The following is a 17,521-nucleotide window of genomic DNA, read 5'->3' on the forward strand; positions in this document are numbered from 1 at the left end:
GTCATTCATCATTCACAGAATGCAGATCTTGGAATCGCAACCGATCTTATTTTGAATCACGCCATTGATATTGCTGTCATGTTGATTTTTTTTTCCCATTTATGTAATAATAGTCAAATCATATATTTAAAAAAATCAAATTTAGAGATATCTGATTATCCGATTTAGAAAAGGATTGTGATTTTTTTTTAGAATATTTGAAAAATTATATCGAGAAAATGTTCGACAAACATCAATCGTTGCTTAAATGAACAAAAATGATTTAATAAATGCACATGATGTCTAGTCTTATAAAAGCTATATTAAGATGAGTAAATTGGGTGATTGATAAGTGGCATATCTTTTTCATGGTAACGGACTTAGGCCTTTAATAATATGGTGGAGAGCCATAGGGATTGATTTATGTTTTTAAGAATCGAATGCATAATTATGAATCTAATTATATGATTTATCTATTGAGGATTGATATTCATTTTGCTTCGCAGTCAAAAGTGTCAATCTTATTGCTCGATTGATAGTCACTTATTACTAAAATATTGGTCAACCCGCAAGCCATGCCAATATGCCAATGTTGATGAATGCTTTGACTTTAATAATAAGATTTAATATTAAATTTTATCATCACCACTTACTATTTATAAAAAAAGAATCTAAATTTTTAATATGAGCAATTAATGAATTTATAAGTGTTTAATGGGATTCAAATACTTTATTTGAACCCAAATAACATATTTTAGATGACTCGATCTGCGAGCTTGTTTAAATCTTGGTTCGTATGATTTTACTATTTATTGGTTTGATACAGAATTAATTATATATTATTCGTTATAGTTAGGTTTCTCTAGTCTCTATTCTTAAAAAATTTACATTAAGATTCGACGAAACATTTAACTCTATTTTGTTATTAGTTTTATCGATGAAAAATATAGTTTATGATAGTATGTACATGAATGACACATATACGATGGGCAAAGAGATAATTTCAACGATGATGATGGACGATGATATCATGGGTGATAGTTATGGTGATGATCGAGGAGAACGATATAATGATGACTTTGTCAATATTGATCTGAACAAGGAGGAGGTAGAGTGGTGAGGTATTTGCGTTAGCGTCGAAGGATGAATAAGAGGGAGGTGACACATTTACGTCGCATCGCACTGCTCTACCTTCTATTTCTCCTCCAATATTGCTCTGTATTTGCATCGACGTTAGAGGAGCAAGAGAAGGCAGGTAAAGCATTTGTGTTGGTGTCACATCACTCTGTCTTTTCTTCCTCCTCCGACATTACTTTGTATTTGCGTTCGCACTAGAGGAGAAAGAAGATGCAAGTGAGATAAAGCGATATGATATCGAAAAAGGAAAAGGAGGCAAGTGAGGTATTTTATGTTACATCATTCTGCTTCACTTGCCTCTTCTTCCTCCTCCCTTCTCATTATCGACGATCCAAATGCCTCACCTGCCTCATCCTCCTCCAGTGTTGACATAGATATAGAGTGACATTAGAGGAAGAAGAGGAGGTAGAGCGGTGTGGCGTCGATACAAATACCTCATCACTCTGCCTCCCTTTTCTTCCTCGTCATTGATGTTATGATTAACATCGATAATGTAGACCATTATATCGTTCTAGTCAACCACCGTTACAATAACCACCCACAGTATTATCGTCCGTAATTACTATTGAAATTATCTTTTTGCTCATAGTTTTTATGTCATTCATATACGTGCTGTATCTTTTGTCGATAAAATCGATGACATTATAGTAAATGAGATTAAATATTTTTATTTTAATAATTATAAAAATTTAAAACAATAATACTAAAGAAATCTAACCACGTTAGCCAATCTATAATTAGTCGTGTATTACATCTTGGCGACTTTAAAAATTTCGAAAGCATCGATCTTACTATAAGGATTAATTGTCATTCATTGAGCATACATCTGTTAGCATTACATCTTGGCGACTTTAAAAATTTCGAAAGCATCGATCTTACTCTAGTATTGACATAGATGCAGAGTGACATCAGAGGAGGAAGAGGAGGTAAAGCGATGTGGCGCCAATGCAAATACCTCATCACTCTGCCTCCCTCTTCTTCCTCGTCATCGATGTTATGATTAACATCGATAATATGGACCATTATATCGTTCTAGTCAACCACCATTACGATAACCACCCATAGTATTACTGTCCGTCATCACTATTGAAATTATTTTTTTACTCATAGTTTTTATGTCATTCACGTGGTGTATCTTTTGTCGATAAAACTCATGACAATTATAGTAAATGAGATTAAATATTTTATTTTAATAATTATAAAAAAATTTAAAATAATAATACTAAAGAAATCTAACCACGTTAGCCAATCTATAATTAGTCGTGTATTACATCTTGGCTACTTTAAAATTTTCGAAAGCATCGATCTTACTCTAAGGTTTAACTGTCATTCGCGTATACGTATTGCGCATACATCTGTTAGCATAGTTTTTGTCATCATTCGAAGGTGATGGTTAATTTGGTTTGCTTTTCCAAATCCTCACGTGTTTGGAATTTGTGTGTAATTCGCCTTATTGCGAGATTCGACCGGGGAGTTCATACAAGACTGCTCATTTCAATTGTCACGTGACTCGTATCGGGCTGGATCCTTCTAAAGCATTCCATGTCTGGAGAAGCCACTATTATGTCCACTGTCATTATGGAAACATACTTAATGGTCATATAAAATATTTAATTTTAATATCCATTTTTTTCATTTCAGTTCGACTGTGACCAATAGCTAAGTTGGTGTCTACTTTCAACCTCACGAGTTGGTTTTTCAAATTAGTTATTAGTTTATTTTTTTTCCGTGCATAACCTCGATTTATCATTTGAGCACGTATTGATTCATTCCTATTCTGTTCCAAGCAAAGATATCCACATACAATTAAATTGAGTTGAATCCTAGCAACGATCAATCGATTCCATATAACGTAATTAAGTTTTAACAGTCCGATCGAAGACCCCTTTTGGAATTGAAATATATATATATATATATATATATATATATATATATATCTTCAGATTAACATGTTTTATGCAACAACCATGGATGAATACATACATATTCACGCATTTTATTTTCTTTTATCTTTCCGATCGTGATGAACCAAACTAGGCTAATTGTACGATGAACATTATTATATAGACCAACAATGTTAACCCGATCACATATATCAATTTAGTATTAATACAGGTATAACTAATTGGATCTAGTTTGTTGTAATCCAATCCGACCCGATCCGTTGTTCATTGGGCTGCGTACGCCGCGAGAAATCTTGACCGTGGGTCAGGTTGGGTTCAAGCAGCAATTTATCACTTGGCACGTGCGATGCGCGTGCGGATCTGTTAGTGACGCGTGCATATGTCTATATATACGGAAGCCCTAATGCGGCAAGCCTTGTGATCCATCGCGATTGGCTTCTCACCGATTACTGGTCTGCACTGCTTCTGCCCCCGCTCGCGCGCTCGGCTGCGCAGTTGTCTCGTTGTCGCCGCTGCAGCTGCCGTGTCGCCGCTGCTGCTGCGCCTCTGTGTCTCGCCGTGACATCGAACTCCTCAAACCCTAGTTTCTTCTGCAGGTACTAACTCTCTCGACAAATGTCTTCGCTAGGCTAGGGTTAGGGTTCTGTCTTCTGGATATGTTCCAGTTGTTGCGAATGTCTTGGTTAGCCCTATTTATGTTGTAGGTTTAAGATTTATATCGAAAGGCTCTGGCTTCATTTATCACTTTTTCTTTGTTTGGGGTTAAATCTGTGATTCTTTTAAGTTATCATCGTGCAATCCTTAGAAGTTAGGAAAAATTGTCAGGATTTACATAATACTTGGATGTATGGCATAAAGAATCCATCGTCTTTGCAAGATCATTGTCGGTGTTACCTATATTTGGCTTTAACTCTTCGCGATCATCTTATTTCTCTTAATTGCGCTTATGTGCACCAATTCCCTTGTGTGTGGAAACACCGCAAACGAGTAACAAATGGATGCTGCTAGGTTTTCGCTTTATATCTTACCTTACATGTAGTCTTGGTTTCTTGGCTTGTTGCTTTTCGTTTGAAGGATTGTAAGCCGGTAAAATTTGATTCTAATATAGCAACGATATTGTATTTTTTGCTAAGTAAAACAGGACATCTGATATTTTGCCAAAGTATAGTCATTATTGGTGCATCTTGAACGACTTTTTTGTGTTAAAACGTGTGATGCCATTATTTTTTTTGTTTCCATTAAGATGGATTGTATATCTAATTTTAGTCTTGATGCATTACTTAATTTGCCTAGAATCTGTCTTTGATCTGCATTACTTTTCTATAGTAGTGATGGATTAAGTCAATTTATTGTCCCTTTTCTGTTTACATTCTCCAACATCTAATACCGAGTATTTGTCATGCACTTTGCATTCATGTGTCACTGACTTGTCTTTGATAGCTAGATAGGCTAACTGGCAGTGTAGGATGGAAGGCAGTCAACCCTTACTCTATCAAGCATCCGTTGTCACTGAATATACTTCTTCAGATCATGTTCCTGCTGAGAACATGGCAACCAATTCCGACAGTGTTATGAGTGATAGCAACCTTGTTCATTCTGTATCATCTGGTGCTGCAGCTCATTCTTCACTAGGTGGTTCTGGTACTGATGATGGGAATACCTACTCTCATGATTTAAATCCAGTTTCACAAGAAGCTACAACTGGTGTGGTATATGAACCCAATGCTAGTGCTGCAACAGTTAGTCATGAAAATATGGCTGGTATCTCGACACAGGTGGTTGGGTATGATACTGCTAATGGAAGTATTAGTGAAATGGCAAATTACCAATCTACTGGAGCTATGGAGAACGGAAGCATGCCTACTGACACCAGTGGAGCTATTGTTCAGCAAGCATATGACGATGGTACTGAGCCTTTCTACATTTTGATGATTAAATTTTCATTTTCTTGAATGTACTTTGTAGATTTTTGTTGTTGTTGCACTGGTGTCCTTTTTTATTAACTTTTCTATCTTGTTGCATCTAGTGTAAAATTTAACTTATTATACCTTTTCCTGTTACAGCAGTGTATTCCGCTGAGGAAGATAGGTTGTGGAATATGGTTAGAGCAAATTGCTTAGACTTCAATTCTTGGACAGCACTTATTGAGGAAACGGAGAAAGTCGCTGAAGTATGTGGTTCTTCTGTTATTTGAAAATACTTCTGTTGTTAAATATACACTTGACTGGAGCTAGTTCATTTAGTATTTCTTGGACTCATTTTAGATAAGTGATGTCTATAATTTGTTAGATACTGCAATAAAACATGTAGCCATATACTCATTCTTAATTGGATAACCAATAAAACAGTGTTCCCATGGTACAAACAGCAACAGATAAAACATGTAGCAGGAACTAATAGTCCTTTGTTGAGAATCATAAATAGCCAACGTAACATTATAATTATGCTGAGATTCTCTAATTTATGGACCTAAATAGGGCAACTGAGTGGGAAGCTAAGATTCAGACTGATAAGATAGAGCCACATGTTGAATCTGTAAATGTGGTTGTTATTTGTGTCAATGACTACTAGCTCTTCTAGTATTGAGTCTTTTTGAATTTTAAGCTTATTTTGAGGTTGTGTTGCCTCATGGATTTTTTCACAAATTAATATTAGTTTTATTGGAAATTTGAATTTTGTTTGCACAGTTCATAGCTAATATCGCACTTAAATGAGAGGGCATTTGATGTAGAATTGGATATCATCTGGATTAGTTGAAGAGTGTTTGTGGCCTATGTTTATGGTGAAGGTTGGGTGTGTCTAGCGACTTTAAGAAAGGTTATTTCTTTATCTTAGTTTTGCATCAGTTTTTGAGTGGAAAGTTGATTTTTCTTGACCATGGTACTCATATTTATGTATTCTCCTAATGGTCTGATTTATCTAATTTCTTCTTCCTTTTCTCTCTTTATGCACCTCTTGAGCTCTAAGGTTTTGATATATTAGGAATAATATGTTATATAACTTATCGTTGACTGTGCTATCTTTCAAGTTGTCATTTTATTGCTTCTGGTAATAGCTTTGATTGGTTTTGTAAGTTAACCTCTTATTTGCTCTTGTAGCCCCAGAAAAGTAAGAGATTGTACTAAGAGTCATTTTGTTGGATGGAAATTGATTGCACTAATATTCTTTTTTTTCCTATTCTTTACCTGGTCCTTTTTGTGAAAATTAATTGATTTTAAAAAATTTCATATTATGGTGATTGCTTTTGGACTTTGGACATGCTGATACGGAAGACCAAAGACCTATTTGCTTGCCTTTCAAATTTGCATGTGTATTTTCCTTGCATTTGCCGTGCACGATAATTACTAGTCTCTTTTTTCAGATGCGGGTTGAAAGGTAATGTACAATTATGTTCGAAATTTATTTCTTGTTGTATAGAGGAAAAGAAAAAAATTAAGCCATTTATTGGAACTAATTGGGATCCCTTTATGGATTATTCCCTCCATTGGGCTTTAAGTGCCTTTGACATGTTTTTTAGGATAATGAGGTTAATGCATGGCAGATTCAAGGGCCACCAAAATCATTCTTATTATTTTTATACCAACCTCTCTTTGATCTCTATTTAAGGTAGTTCAGTTAATTCCTCTCTTTTGTGTTCTAATGTAACATATACTGTATTCAATTTTGGTCCTACTTAATCTAAAGTCATTCTCTAAATTTCTCTTGATGACTCTAATTTTAGATCTTCTCAATCCTTCTCTTATTAATACAATATTACTTGAGTTTTAGGATAACATGCTTTACTGACTTCCATTTTTCCAACACATTATAATCTCATAGACAGGTCTGCGATCAGAATTTCAGTAAATGAGTCACCCACTATTAACTCATTTATGGAGACCTAGTTCCATAGAGAACATACTGCACTTGTTCTATGTCAATTCAATGTAATCATATTGGATGAGATATATGCCTTACAGTTTTCATTTTAACTGATATGGCTATTCTTACATGTTATTTGCAGAACAACATTGTCAAAATTCGGAAAGTATATGATGCATTCTTGGCTGAATTTCCTCTATGTTATGGATACTGGAAGAAATATGCAGATCATGAGGGACGTTTGGACAGTGTTGACAAGGTTGTGGAGGTTTATGAACGGGCTGTTCTTGCAGTGACCTACTCAGTAGAAATTTGGTTGCATTATGCAGTTTTTGCAATTTCAACATATGAAGATCCGGATATTATACGAAGGTAACTGTCATAAGATTTGTTTGCTATAGAAATATTCAGTAATAATCTTTTGTTGTTTTTGGTTTTTAGTGAGTGTAGCTGTATCCTCTAACCTTATTCTGCATGCATGAACAATCTTGCCTTGGAGGGAAGGTTTGCTGAAGGATGCACCATAGAAATGCTTTCTATTGTGCTAGCTCTTTGTTTGAGTTTGACCACTTGAGATATATATTTTTTAAACTATATTCTTGCTTCTTAATTTTCATTCTGTTCCTACCCTTCTTTTTTTTAAAAGGTTCATATAGTAGATAGGGTAGTTCATGAATTACTGCTACGTAAACCTTCATTTTTGAGGCTATCATGGGTGCAACATTAGTCAAAATTGCTGCTCTGAAGATGACACTCAGTTATGGGCTAAGATGACCGCTACACTTTCCTCCATGCCCAGGATGGTATACGGTTGTTTCTGGAAGGTAAATGCAATGCATTTGTGCCAATTTCCAGAGTCTCATCTCTGCATTACCCCTTCCAAAAAGAGAGTTCTTTTCCTTTTCAACTATGGTTCAGAACCACTAGTTTTGGATACTGATTCAAGCACTAACCTGTCTGCTTGTCTTTTAGGCTGTTTGAGCGAGGATTGGCATATGTTGGGACAGATTATCAGTCATACCAGCTGTGGGATGAATACATCAGATATGAAGAATCACATCAGGCCTGGAGTAATCTAGCCATGATATATACAAGGATTCTGGAAAATCCCATTCAGCAATTAGATCGCTATTTTAACTGGTAATTTTTGGTGACTTTTTGTTTGGTTTTTTTTGTTAGGATGCCTATGACCCTATAGTGCTGTACTGTAAGAGTTTTGTCCAACATGATCTTGCTTGCATTGTTGTAGACTTGTAGTGCTTATCTCTATACTGTCAATATAGACTGGAAAAGTTGACACTACAAGATCATATGCTTCATCATCATGATCAATCTCATATCGGTCAAATGAGTACCATCTCTTAATTTTATATTGTATGTTTATTTAACACTTGTAACACATGGCGTTTGTGTATCATGACATTGACTGTACAGTGGTATGTTATGTTGATAGATCTTTAGGGAATCAGGTTTTGAAGGACCTAGTGATGCCATCCATGCAATTAATTTATTATTATGATATTGCTCTGATGTGGCCTTCTAAATTTGTGAATTGTTGAAACTTTACATTCAGCTTTAAGGAGTTGGCAGCCAGTCGGCCTTTATCAGAGATACGAACTGCAGAGGAAGCTGCTGTGGTGGCTTCCACTTTGGAGACTGGTGGACATGCTCTTGAGGATGAAGTTCGTGATGATGGGGTAGAACAATCTTCTAAACCCGTAAGTGCAGGTTTAACAGAAGCAGAGGAGTTGGAGAAGTATATTGCAATTAGGGAAGAGATGTATAAGAAAGCTAAAGAGTTCGATTCTAAGATCATTGGTTTTGAAACAGCTATTAGAAGGCCATACTTCCATGTCAGGCCTCTTGATGATGTAGAGCTTGAAAACTGGCACAACTATCTTGACTTTATTGAGAGAGGGGATGATTTCAACAAGGTACATAGTTAATTTTGTTTCTTTTATCTGATCTATTGCTTCAAAGTTTTTTATTCTTCCAGTTCTTTTTGGAATGACTATGAACTTACAGTTCAGTCATATTGGCTGCATTGTATGCTTTATTGGCTACTATGTTCGATGAAGCTACCTTTTAAAAATGGGGTATTGAACTGAGGATAAAGCGTGGCATGTTGTTTGGTTTCTATGAGGCTAAGTACTTTGAACTCTTATTTGTCAGTTGACATTCTGGGTTCATCAAGTGTTGCATAAATATCTGTTTTTGAAATTTGAATCTCATATATGCAGGTCTTTGCTATTTGCTTACCCCCTAACCATCTATCTGTCAGGCAAGGTTGGTCCCTCTTTCAAGAGGGGCCTCCCTGATCAGCTAATGGAGTACTTCTTCTCTTTGTTGTGATCATGCTTTCTTTCTTGAATGTTGAAATAAGGTTCTCCTTTCTTGTTCATATCTTACATATATGCTATTTCAGGTTGTTAAGTTGTATGAAAGATGTCTGATTGCTTGTGCCAACTATCCGGAGTTTTGGACCCGTTATGTCCTATGCATGGAAGCAAGTGGAAGCATGGAGCTTGCAAATAATGCCCTTGCTCGGGCAACACAAGTCTTTGTAAAGGTAGACCTCTGCTTGAATATATATATATGTATGTATGTATGTATGTATGTATGTATGTATGTTATCTGCATCTTCTTAATTAAGGCAGCAATAGTATACAGTGTTGTTATGTCTCAGAACTGATCAACATGATATTAAATTTGAAAGTCTCAACTTGATAAATGGCATACTTTTTTTGACAAAGAAGATATACGAACAACCACTTCTCGAGTCATAATTATAATGTTTCTATGTTTAATATACAATTTCTTTTTTTAAAGGTAAAAGCTCTTCTTGTGCAACTTTCTTTATGTGAATATGTTTGCTGGAAATAAAAGCCTTTTTTGGTCAGAAGTTCTAACATCTTAAACTGTTCACTGTAGGATGAACTAATATGTTAGTTTTCTCTTTAAGGTGAAGATGTTGTGTTGTTATGTTTGTAAATTTGTTCTGTATCTCAATTTAATTGACTACATTAATTTCTTTTGACAGAAACAACCCGAGATTCATCTATTTGCTGCCAGGTTCAAGGAATTAAGCGGAGATATCGTGGGGGCTCGTACACAGTATCAGATTCTTTACTCTGAAGTCTCTCCTGGTCTGTTGGAAGCCTTCGTGAGACATGCAAACATGGAATACCGGCTGGTATTTATTGATCCAGATTGAAGTTTCTACTTTTTGAACCTTGTCCCAATTTTAACTGAATTTCTGATGGTATACAGGGTGAAAAAGAAGCTGCCTTTTCTGTTTATGAGACAGCTATCAGCACTGAACAGGGAAAGGAGCAGTCCCAACTGTTGCCGTTGTTGCTTGTTCAATACTCACGTTTTCTCTATTTGGTAAGCTGTTCATTCTCAAATTACAAGTTTCTCAAAAAAACTTGAGTTTATAGGGAGAAGTATTGGATTCTCTATAATATATTTAAGGGCATAACCTATGACGAAAGAATCACGAGTAAAGCTTTTGGGCTTCAATATCGTGCAGCATGAGTTTATCATTTTTTTTGGCTAAACTTTGTATTTTAGTGCTTTGAAAAAGTGGGCATTATACAGTTCATTCTTAATGGATGATTGTGCACTTTTTATATGATAATCAACTGATGTGCAATTGATCATTGTTCATCCATCATAGGTAGCATTTGGAATTTAAATAATGAAAGCTATCTGTACTCTGTAGTGTAAAGTTGTTTTTGGCAAGAACCATTTAAAAATTGTCCTTTTCATTAACTAAACATCTATAAAATACTAATTGTCAAGTTTATGTGTCTTCTATTTAGGTTGTTGGTGATGCAGACAAAGCAAGGGAGGTGTTATCTGGACATCTTGAGAATATGCAACTATCAAGACCAGTTCTTGAGGTTTATTTGTTAGATTTTGATTTGGTTGCATATTGTAAACTTGTTTCTCAGAGTTGTGTGGTAATGTTGTTCCTGTTGTCTGTGCAGGCTGTTATCCACCTAGAGTCGATACAGCCATTACCCAAACGTGTTGATTATTTGGATTCACTGGTTGAGAAATTTATTACCCCGAACCCTGAGAATCCTAACTTTGCTAGCACCATTGATAGAGAAGAGATTTCTTGCATACTCTTGGAGGTAATAGTTTTATATCAACACAATTAGATTTTGCATTTAACCAAGGAGTAGTTTACCTGCGCAAGACTGAGTTTTATTGTTATGGAACATTTCGGTTGACATGTTCGTACGAGTTTATTTGTTTATGTGATTGATCTGCATCTGATAATGCTAATTCCCAGTGGCTATTTATTACTTTGTTTTACTTGGTGGTGGTTTCCTGCTCATATTGCACATGATTTAGTTCTATATCTTGGAAGTATGCTATACATTCCTTTGTCATATTAGGTTATGGGTAATTCTGAATCTTCTTATTGTCAATCTTTTGTAGACCATATTCTAATTTTTTGTTGCCAGACTTGGATTGGATTGATCAATATCACACACACGTACAATTGTACATGGTGGTTGAAACTAAAAAGTATGTACAAAATAGAATATCAGGTATCTAGATGATGCTCACACATTTCCACTTATTTGTTTTAATAATTAGATGGTGGTGCTTTACTCGGTTGAGGTGGCCCATATTTTGAGTTGGTACAAGTTCCAAATGTTGGCCAACGAAGTCTTGCTGTATTTGGGATTCAACAGAACACAACAGTTCGGTCCTGGATTTTATTTGGAATTAAACAACGCGGCTTGCATTTTTTGGATCTATGTATTGTGAGCAAGGCTGTAAATGATCCATGTAACTCTGAAAGATTTACCTAATTATTCTCCTGATGGAATATTTTTGGCCCAAATATCATTTTGTATAACCTTAGTAACTTGAGTTAGTGGAATGTCAGGAGTTGATTGCTTTTTGCTATATGAACACTACCTTTATGAGGCCTAAATATGCATTTTACATAATCAATAATTTCATCTTTTTACTAGTGTTAGATTATGTGGTTCTTGAGAATATTCGTGGCCAATACTTTCTGGTGCTTGGTTTTGATGTAGTGACATACGTTTGTTTCAGCTGAATACATATTGGCTCGATGATTTGAAATGCCTTTGATTTGAGGAATATTTGGAGATCTTAACAAAATTACAAGTTTGACTTCTTGATTGTCTATGAATAGGCTACTTTGAGGGATTAAATTTCCACTTGTGGTCCATACACTGCTCAACCACTAGTTTTTACATACCTCTCTCATTATATTATGTTACTTGGTTTTACGGAATCAAGGGACAGTAAACAGTTTGAGTAGCATGAAAGTAATTTGCTGGGATATTCTTTTATTCACTTTCCTGACTGATTTTTTTGGGCCAAGATTTTTTCTGTCACATGGCACATCATGGTTAGAAATTTATGTTGTGCATATTTGGAGAATGTCGATTTTTAAAACTTTATACTAATTCCATAAGAAAAATGCTAATACTTTTAAATATGGTTGTATTTGTTGTGAATTTAGTACTTTAAAAGCACGATCAAGTGGTTGCTAGTTTCTTATATTACAGCAATGTAGTAGTAACATGGTAAAATAGAAATACTAACTAGTGTGGTTCGATTTAGTTTTTAATTTGTACCATCTTTTTGAAACTCATGCAAATGTTCCTATGTGGCATGAAATTTATGGTGCATTTAGGTTGTTTTTTGGGTACTTACATGTTACATCTATTCATAATTTCATGCTTTGATGGATTTACTGCTTGCAGCGAACCATTATGGGTATGGTAACATCCTCATCAAAAAATGGGCATCAATCCAAAATTTTCTTATACTACCATTTTACATGATCTGTATTATTAAAAGCCTACACTATTTTAATAATTTTGGTGTTTAATTTATTTTTGGAGGCTTTGGATGAGAAAATAATTTACATTAAGAGAAGATGTCAGATTCTTAATTGAGGCATGGGCAATCAATTCATGTTCATTTACCTTAGTCCGTACATATTTTATTAGCATGATTTATCATGTTCAATTGTGTGCAGCTGATGTTAACTTATTTTTGCTGAAGCCTGAGTAGTAAAGAGAGCTAGCACATGGGTATGGTTGATTACAAATAGAAAGTTGTGTTTTGAACTTCTGATTATCTAAGGGTTTTTATTTACTGCTTTTTGGATGAATCAAAATAGACCGACTATTTGTATATTTCCTAGTTTTGGTGCTTCTAATGCATTTGTGATATTGTTAATTGCTTGTGTGGATGGCTACTCAGGAAGTTGTATGTGTTTATCTTGTTACAATTCACACATGGAATTTAAACTCCATTGACCGACGATTCTTTACCTGCACATTCATATATTTTGATAGTCCAGTTTCTTTTGTCTCTCATCTGGAGGCTATTGTGTTTTGGTGTAATTGTATATGTGCGTTTATGATTCTGGAGTTGCTAAATGGGAATAGGAAAATTGACATTTTGCCGAACACAAACCATTCTGAGAAAAACAGGGTTAAATATGCCATCTGTAGTATATGGTCAGCTTTATGGTTAGACATATTGCTGTTGTTAAATATACTTATAATTAGGCCACTATTTTTGGGCGCAACTTGGTGGACTCGTGTGATATAGCGATCACATTTTCTTTTCGTCATTTCATGTTTCTGTCCTTGTCAATCTGTTGCATATAAATTGACTTTTGTACATAACTACATATAGTCAAATATACAAGTGTTTTAGTTTGTTTTAGAACATTCCTTATATGAACTTTTCTTTATCAGTTTTTGGATCACTTTGGAGATGCACAGTCGATAAAAAAGGCCGACAACCGGCATGCTCTGCTTTTTCAACGTCAGAAGAGCATGCTTGTATCAAAAAAGCGTTATGCTGAAGATTTTCTTTCTTCAGACAAAGCTAAAATGGCTAAGAACTTCTCAGAACCAGGTCAGTCAGTGATGGGAGCCTATCCAAATGCTCAGAGCCAGTGGCCAGCTGGTTATGGACAAAAGGCTCCAGTATGGCCGACGACAACTCAACCACAGGTTCAATGGAATCCTGGATATGCATCTCAGGTATGTTACATCAGCTTTATCTGGTTTCTTAAGTCAGGTGCACTGTTCTTAGTGCCTGCACTTTTAAGTATTATGGATCGTGCAGCTATGGCATCTCTATAGTCTTTCCAGCCTTTGAATTTCTGACTCTTGTGCTTTCTGGAAGTCGAGGCTGCATAAGTGCTTTTTGGTATTTTTACAATTTGTGACCATAACATGCCTCCTGAATTTGATAATGACACCCGAAAGCCTCAAGTAAATTTACTGAAAATGATAATTCACCAATTTTTTGTTTGTTCTTCTCGATCATGTTTGTATACATGGATCATGAGCTGTTAATCTTCAATCTTGTTATCCCAGGATATTTCTAATTGTTAACTTCCGAAGTTCCTTCTTACAGAAGCTTTGATGTGCTTTGCTTTATTGGTTATGTTGTGTTATTTAGTGTTTGTTGCTCCTATATGTTTATGTGGTTTCACAATACTCAAAATTTTCAGGCTGGATATGCTGCATATGGAGGTTATAGTAATTATGGTCAGCCACAAGTTGCCACATCAGCTCCTCAGGGCACTGCTTATGGTGCTTATCCTCCTACGTACCAGGTAGAGGTACTTGGTTCTTCCAGTTTTATCGAGAATGGCTGTCAGATATTTTTTATTTCTTAAACATTTATATCTAATCTTTATGTGCCTATGATTGGTGGAAACGGAACCAATATTCTTGGATGAACTTGTACATTTGTTTATTTATTCGTAAATTTTGAAATTTGGAGGAGGTATTTCGTGGATTCTTGGAAAAATTTAGCTTCCACTCTTTTTCGCAGTGAAATAAAAGGCTTCCCATCCCTCATTTTATCTGGAATTTTGGTTAATTTTCCACAAAATATGAGCTGCATCTGATCCTTTGCAGCTCTCCAGGGTGATATTTTTACAACACCCTGAGCATCAAATATTATTTTTCCATGGAAAAAAAAACCTCCGCATACCTTTGTAATTGTTCTCCTTGTGATCAAGCAGAATCTCATTTCTGTAACTGGACTAGACATTTTACAATTCTACAGAATGCCTACATTTTTCGGATGATATGTATCCCATCAATCCTTTCATCTTCTCAAGCAAGAAGTTTAAACTCTAGTGGCATGTTATTGGTGCTTCTTCATTTAATGTGGAAATATTTTTAAGGGTGTGCAACCTTTTATGCTTATAAGCATATACTTGCATGAACCATTAGGCAGTGCCTCTATATGACACTTGTGTTTGTGTCATGTCTATTTCAGGTCTGTGTAGTCATCAAAACTTGGCATGTCCTTTCTAACATGTTAGGTGTTACGAAGCATATCACGACTTTTATGACACTTCAAAATGCTTGTGGTGTTTGTGTCATGTCTATTTCAGGTCTGTGTAGTCATCAAAACTTGGCATGTCCTGTCTAACACGTTAGCTGTTACGAACCATATCAGGACTTCTTTATACAACTGTGCTTATTTATGTTAAATTGCTTTACATTTTGCTCGCATATTTATGTTAAGCTATGTCGATGATACGCTTGTATTTTTTGGACTTCCGACTTTTTCTACGTTTTGTATGTATATGAAGTATTTTTTTTATCGTTTGATAATTATATGAATTGTTGCTGTGCTTCTATATATTATGCTTGGTGTGAGGCTTTTTGTGGGGCTTAATTGGTCTGATGAGTTTGTTTTATTTGGGATCAGCATTGGTATTTGTCATCGAGCTTCGAAAGATTGGTCTGATCTGTCAAAATATAAAAATTCAAATATGGAATTAAGGATATTGAAAAAAGAAAAGTGAAACCTGGAAGAAAACTAAATTTTACTTTGAAGAACCTCCTTTCTCATCCTGTTTTACTTCTCTCTCTCTCTCTCTCTCTCTCTCTCTCTCTCTCTCTCTCACACACACACATTGGTGCCAAGTGGCCTCCACTTTATGGTTGCCTCTTCATGGCAGATATAGAAGTATTCTCTGGCATTGTCATAACTCACAGGCATTCAGGGGGACCAAAATTTGAAGCACTTAGCAAGGGTGCATGTAGAAGAGCCTTGTGTTGTGATATAGAGGTCGAAGTGCCAAACACCCTGAAGGCCATGATTGTACATATCAGCCCAACCAGATTTGTTAATGGGATCATGCTGGATTAATTTATTCTAACGGATTTCTCAAGGATTAGCTTATGTATTTAACTGCAGCTGTTGGTGGGTGTATCCTTAACCTTATTTGATATACAAGTGCCTCGTGTTGTGATCATGTTGGATTAATTTATAATAGTTGATTTCTTCAGTATTAGCTGACTGTTCGTTGGTTTATCCTCAACCTGATTTTCTAGGTTCTTCGATCTTTGTGCTAGATTATTGTTGCTATTTTTGTGCTTGTTTATTAATAAAAGATTCTTTATTCCTTCTTATCAATAACCATTCAGGTCTTTTAAGCTGTCTGTGAAGCTCAGGTGTTTTTTCTGCTAAATAGGAACAACAGAATCTTTGACTTTAATTAGGATCCAAACTATATAAAGATTAATTTCACGCATGACACTGCTTGCTTGTTTTTTTCCATTGAGTACATGTCTTAATATGATTGTTGATTGTTGTTGAAGGCTTATCCGCAACCAAGTTATGCCCAGCCCACAGCAGCACCAGTAGCACCAGCATTCCCTTCACAACCAGCACCTGCTCCTCAGCAGTATTATGGAAGTTACTATAGCTGATCTTTGTAGACAACCAATGCTTCTTGGATAAGCCAGGTTAGTCCTGTTTCCTTTTCTTGGCTGTCATCATCTCAGGTTCCTGAGTTTCATTTTGTTTCTTTCAAGTGATATGCTAATGCCATGACAAATATTTGGTGGCAGGAAGGCTGCGCAAAATCCCGAAGAGTTGATCCGACTCTCATGCCGACTCTTTGCAAGCTACATTCAGTTTTGAATTCAGCCTGCTTGCGGGTCCTCCAATCTTGGAGATCCTTACGGAAGCACTTAAGGGTAGGTAACGTTATAGTAGGACTGCACTTAGGGGAGGCACTGATCGTATCTCCTGGAACATATTGCTAGATATTGCTCTTCTATGTTAGGTTTGTCAGAGCGGGATTAGTGGGACTGTGATCCTTAATGGAGTGTGTATTCTGAATAGTCTGCTTCGGTTTGTTGAACATTGTGATCATACCAGCTAATTACAAAGCTTCTTTCGTTGAGATACTAAATCAGAGAATATTCTGTCAAAAATGTATTGCATCAGAAAATATTTTGGTGTTTACGCATGATCTGGATGTATGGAGCCCCATACAAGTTTTATGGTTCTTTGTTTGTGTTGGCTTTGGATCATAAGTGGATTTGCTCCAAATCTTTATTATATCTGTTAGCTGCCTAGATTTTGTGGGATTCAACGAAGGGTAATATATCTACTGCTATTAATAACGTTTGTCTCATTGCGAAGAAAAGTTAAAAGGTGTCGGAGGGCGGCGCTCAGAATGTTGTAACTTTTAAGCGCATGTTAATATACTGTGGGGAGAGTAGATCGATATAGAAAGAAGAATTCAGATAATCAAATGAAGTGCAGCCTGAGAAAATTAGGAACACAGGATTTATAAACCT

General features: G+C 35.7%; 1 protein-coding gene across 6 annotated transcripts; it reads left to right on the forward strand.

The window, feature by feature from the left end:
• The first annotated feature begins 3,443 nt into the window (after positions 1 to 3,443).
• On the forward strand, positions 3,444 to 17,227 carry LOC135583286 (pre-mRNA-processing factor 39-1-like). 6 transcript variants are annotated; one of them, XM_065120796.1, is made up of 15 exons: positions 3,444 to 3,616; positions 4,461 to 4,925; positions 5,084 to 5,190; positions 7,024 to 7,253; positions 7,854 to 8,021; positions 8,455 to 8,815; positions 9,307 to 9,450; positions 9,922 to 10,074; positions 10,152 to 10,268; positions 10,706 to 10,786; positions 10,874 to 11,023; positions 13,652 to 13,942; positions 14,419 to 14,529; positions 16,532 to 16,678; positions 16,784 to 17,227. In XM_065120796.1, the coding sequence occupies exons 2-14, from the start codon at positions 4,487 to 4,489 to the stop codon at positions 16,640 to 16,642; spliced, it is 2,463 nt and encodes an 820-aa protein (XP_064976868.1). In that variant the 5' UTR covers positions 3,444 to 3,616; positions 4,461 to 4,486; the 3' UTR covers positions 16,643 to 16,678; positions 16,784 to 17,227. The 6 variants fall into 6 exon arrangements, with proteins under 6 accessions (XP_064976868.1, XP_064976867.1, XP_064976870.1 ...); XM_065120795.1 differs by having other exon boundaries at positions 4,465 to 4,925; XM_065120798.1 differs by having other exon boundaries at positions 4,465 to 4,925; positions 16,788 to 17,227.
• The last annotated feature ends 294 nt before the right edge of the window (positions 17,228 to 17,521 follow it).

This window comes from Musa acuminata, chromosome BXJ2-8 (assembly GCF_036884655.1).
Source record: "Musa acuminata AAA Group cultivar baxijiao chromosome BXJ2-8, Cavendish_Baxijiao_AAA, whole genome shotgun sequence".
Taxonomy (NCBI): Eukaryota; Viridiplantae; Streptophyta; class Magnoliopsida; order Zingiberales; family Musaceae; genus Musa; species Musa acuminata.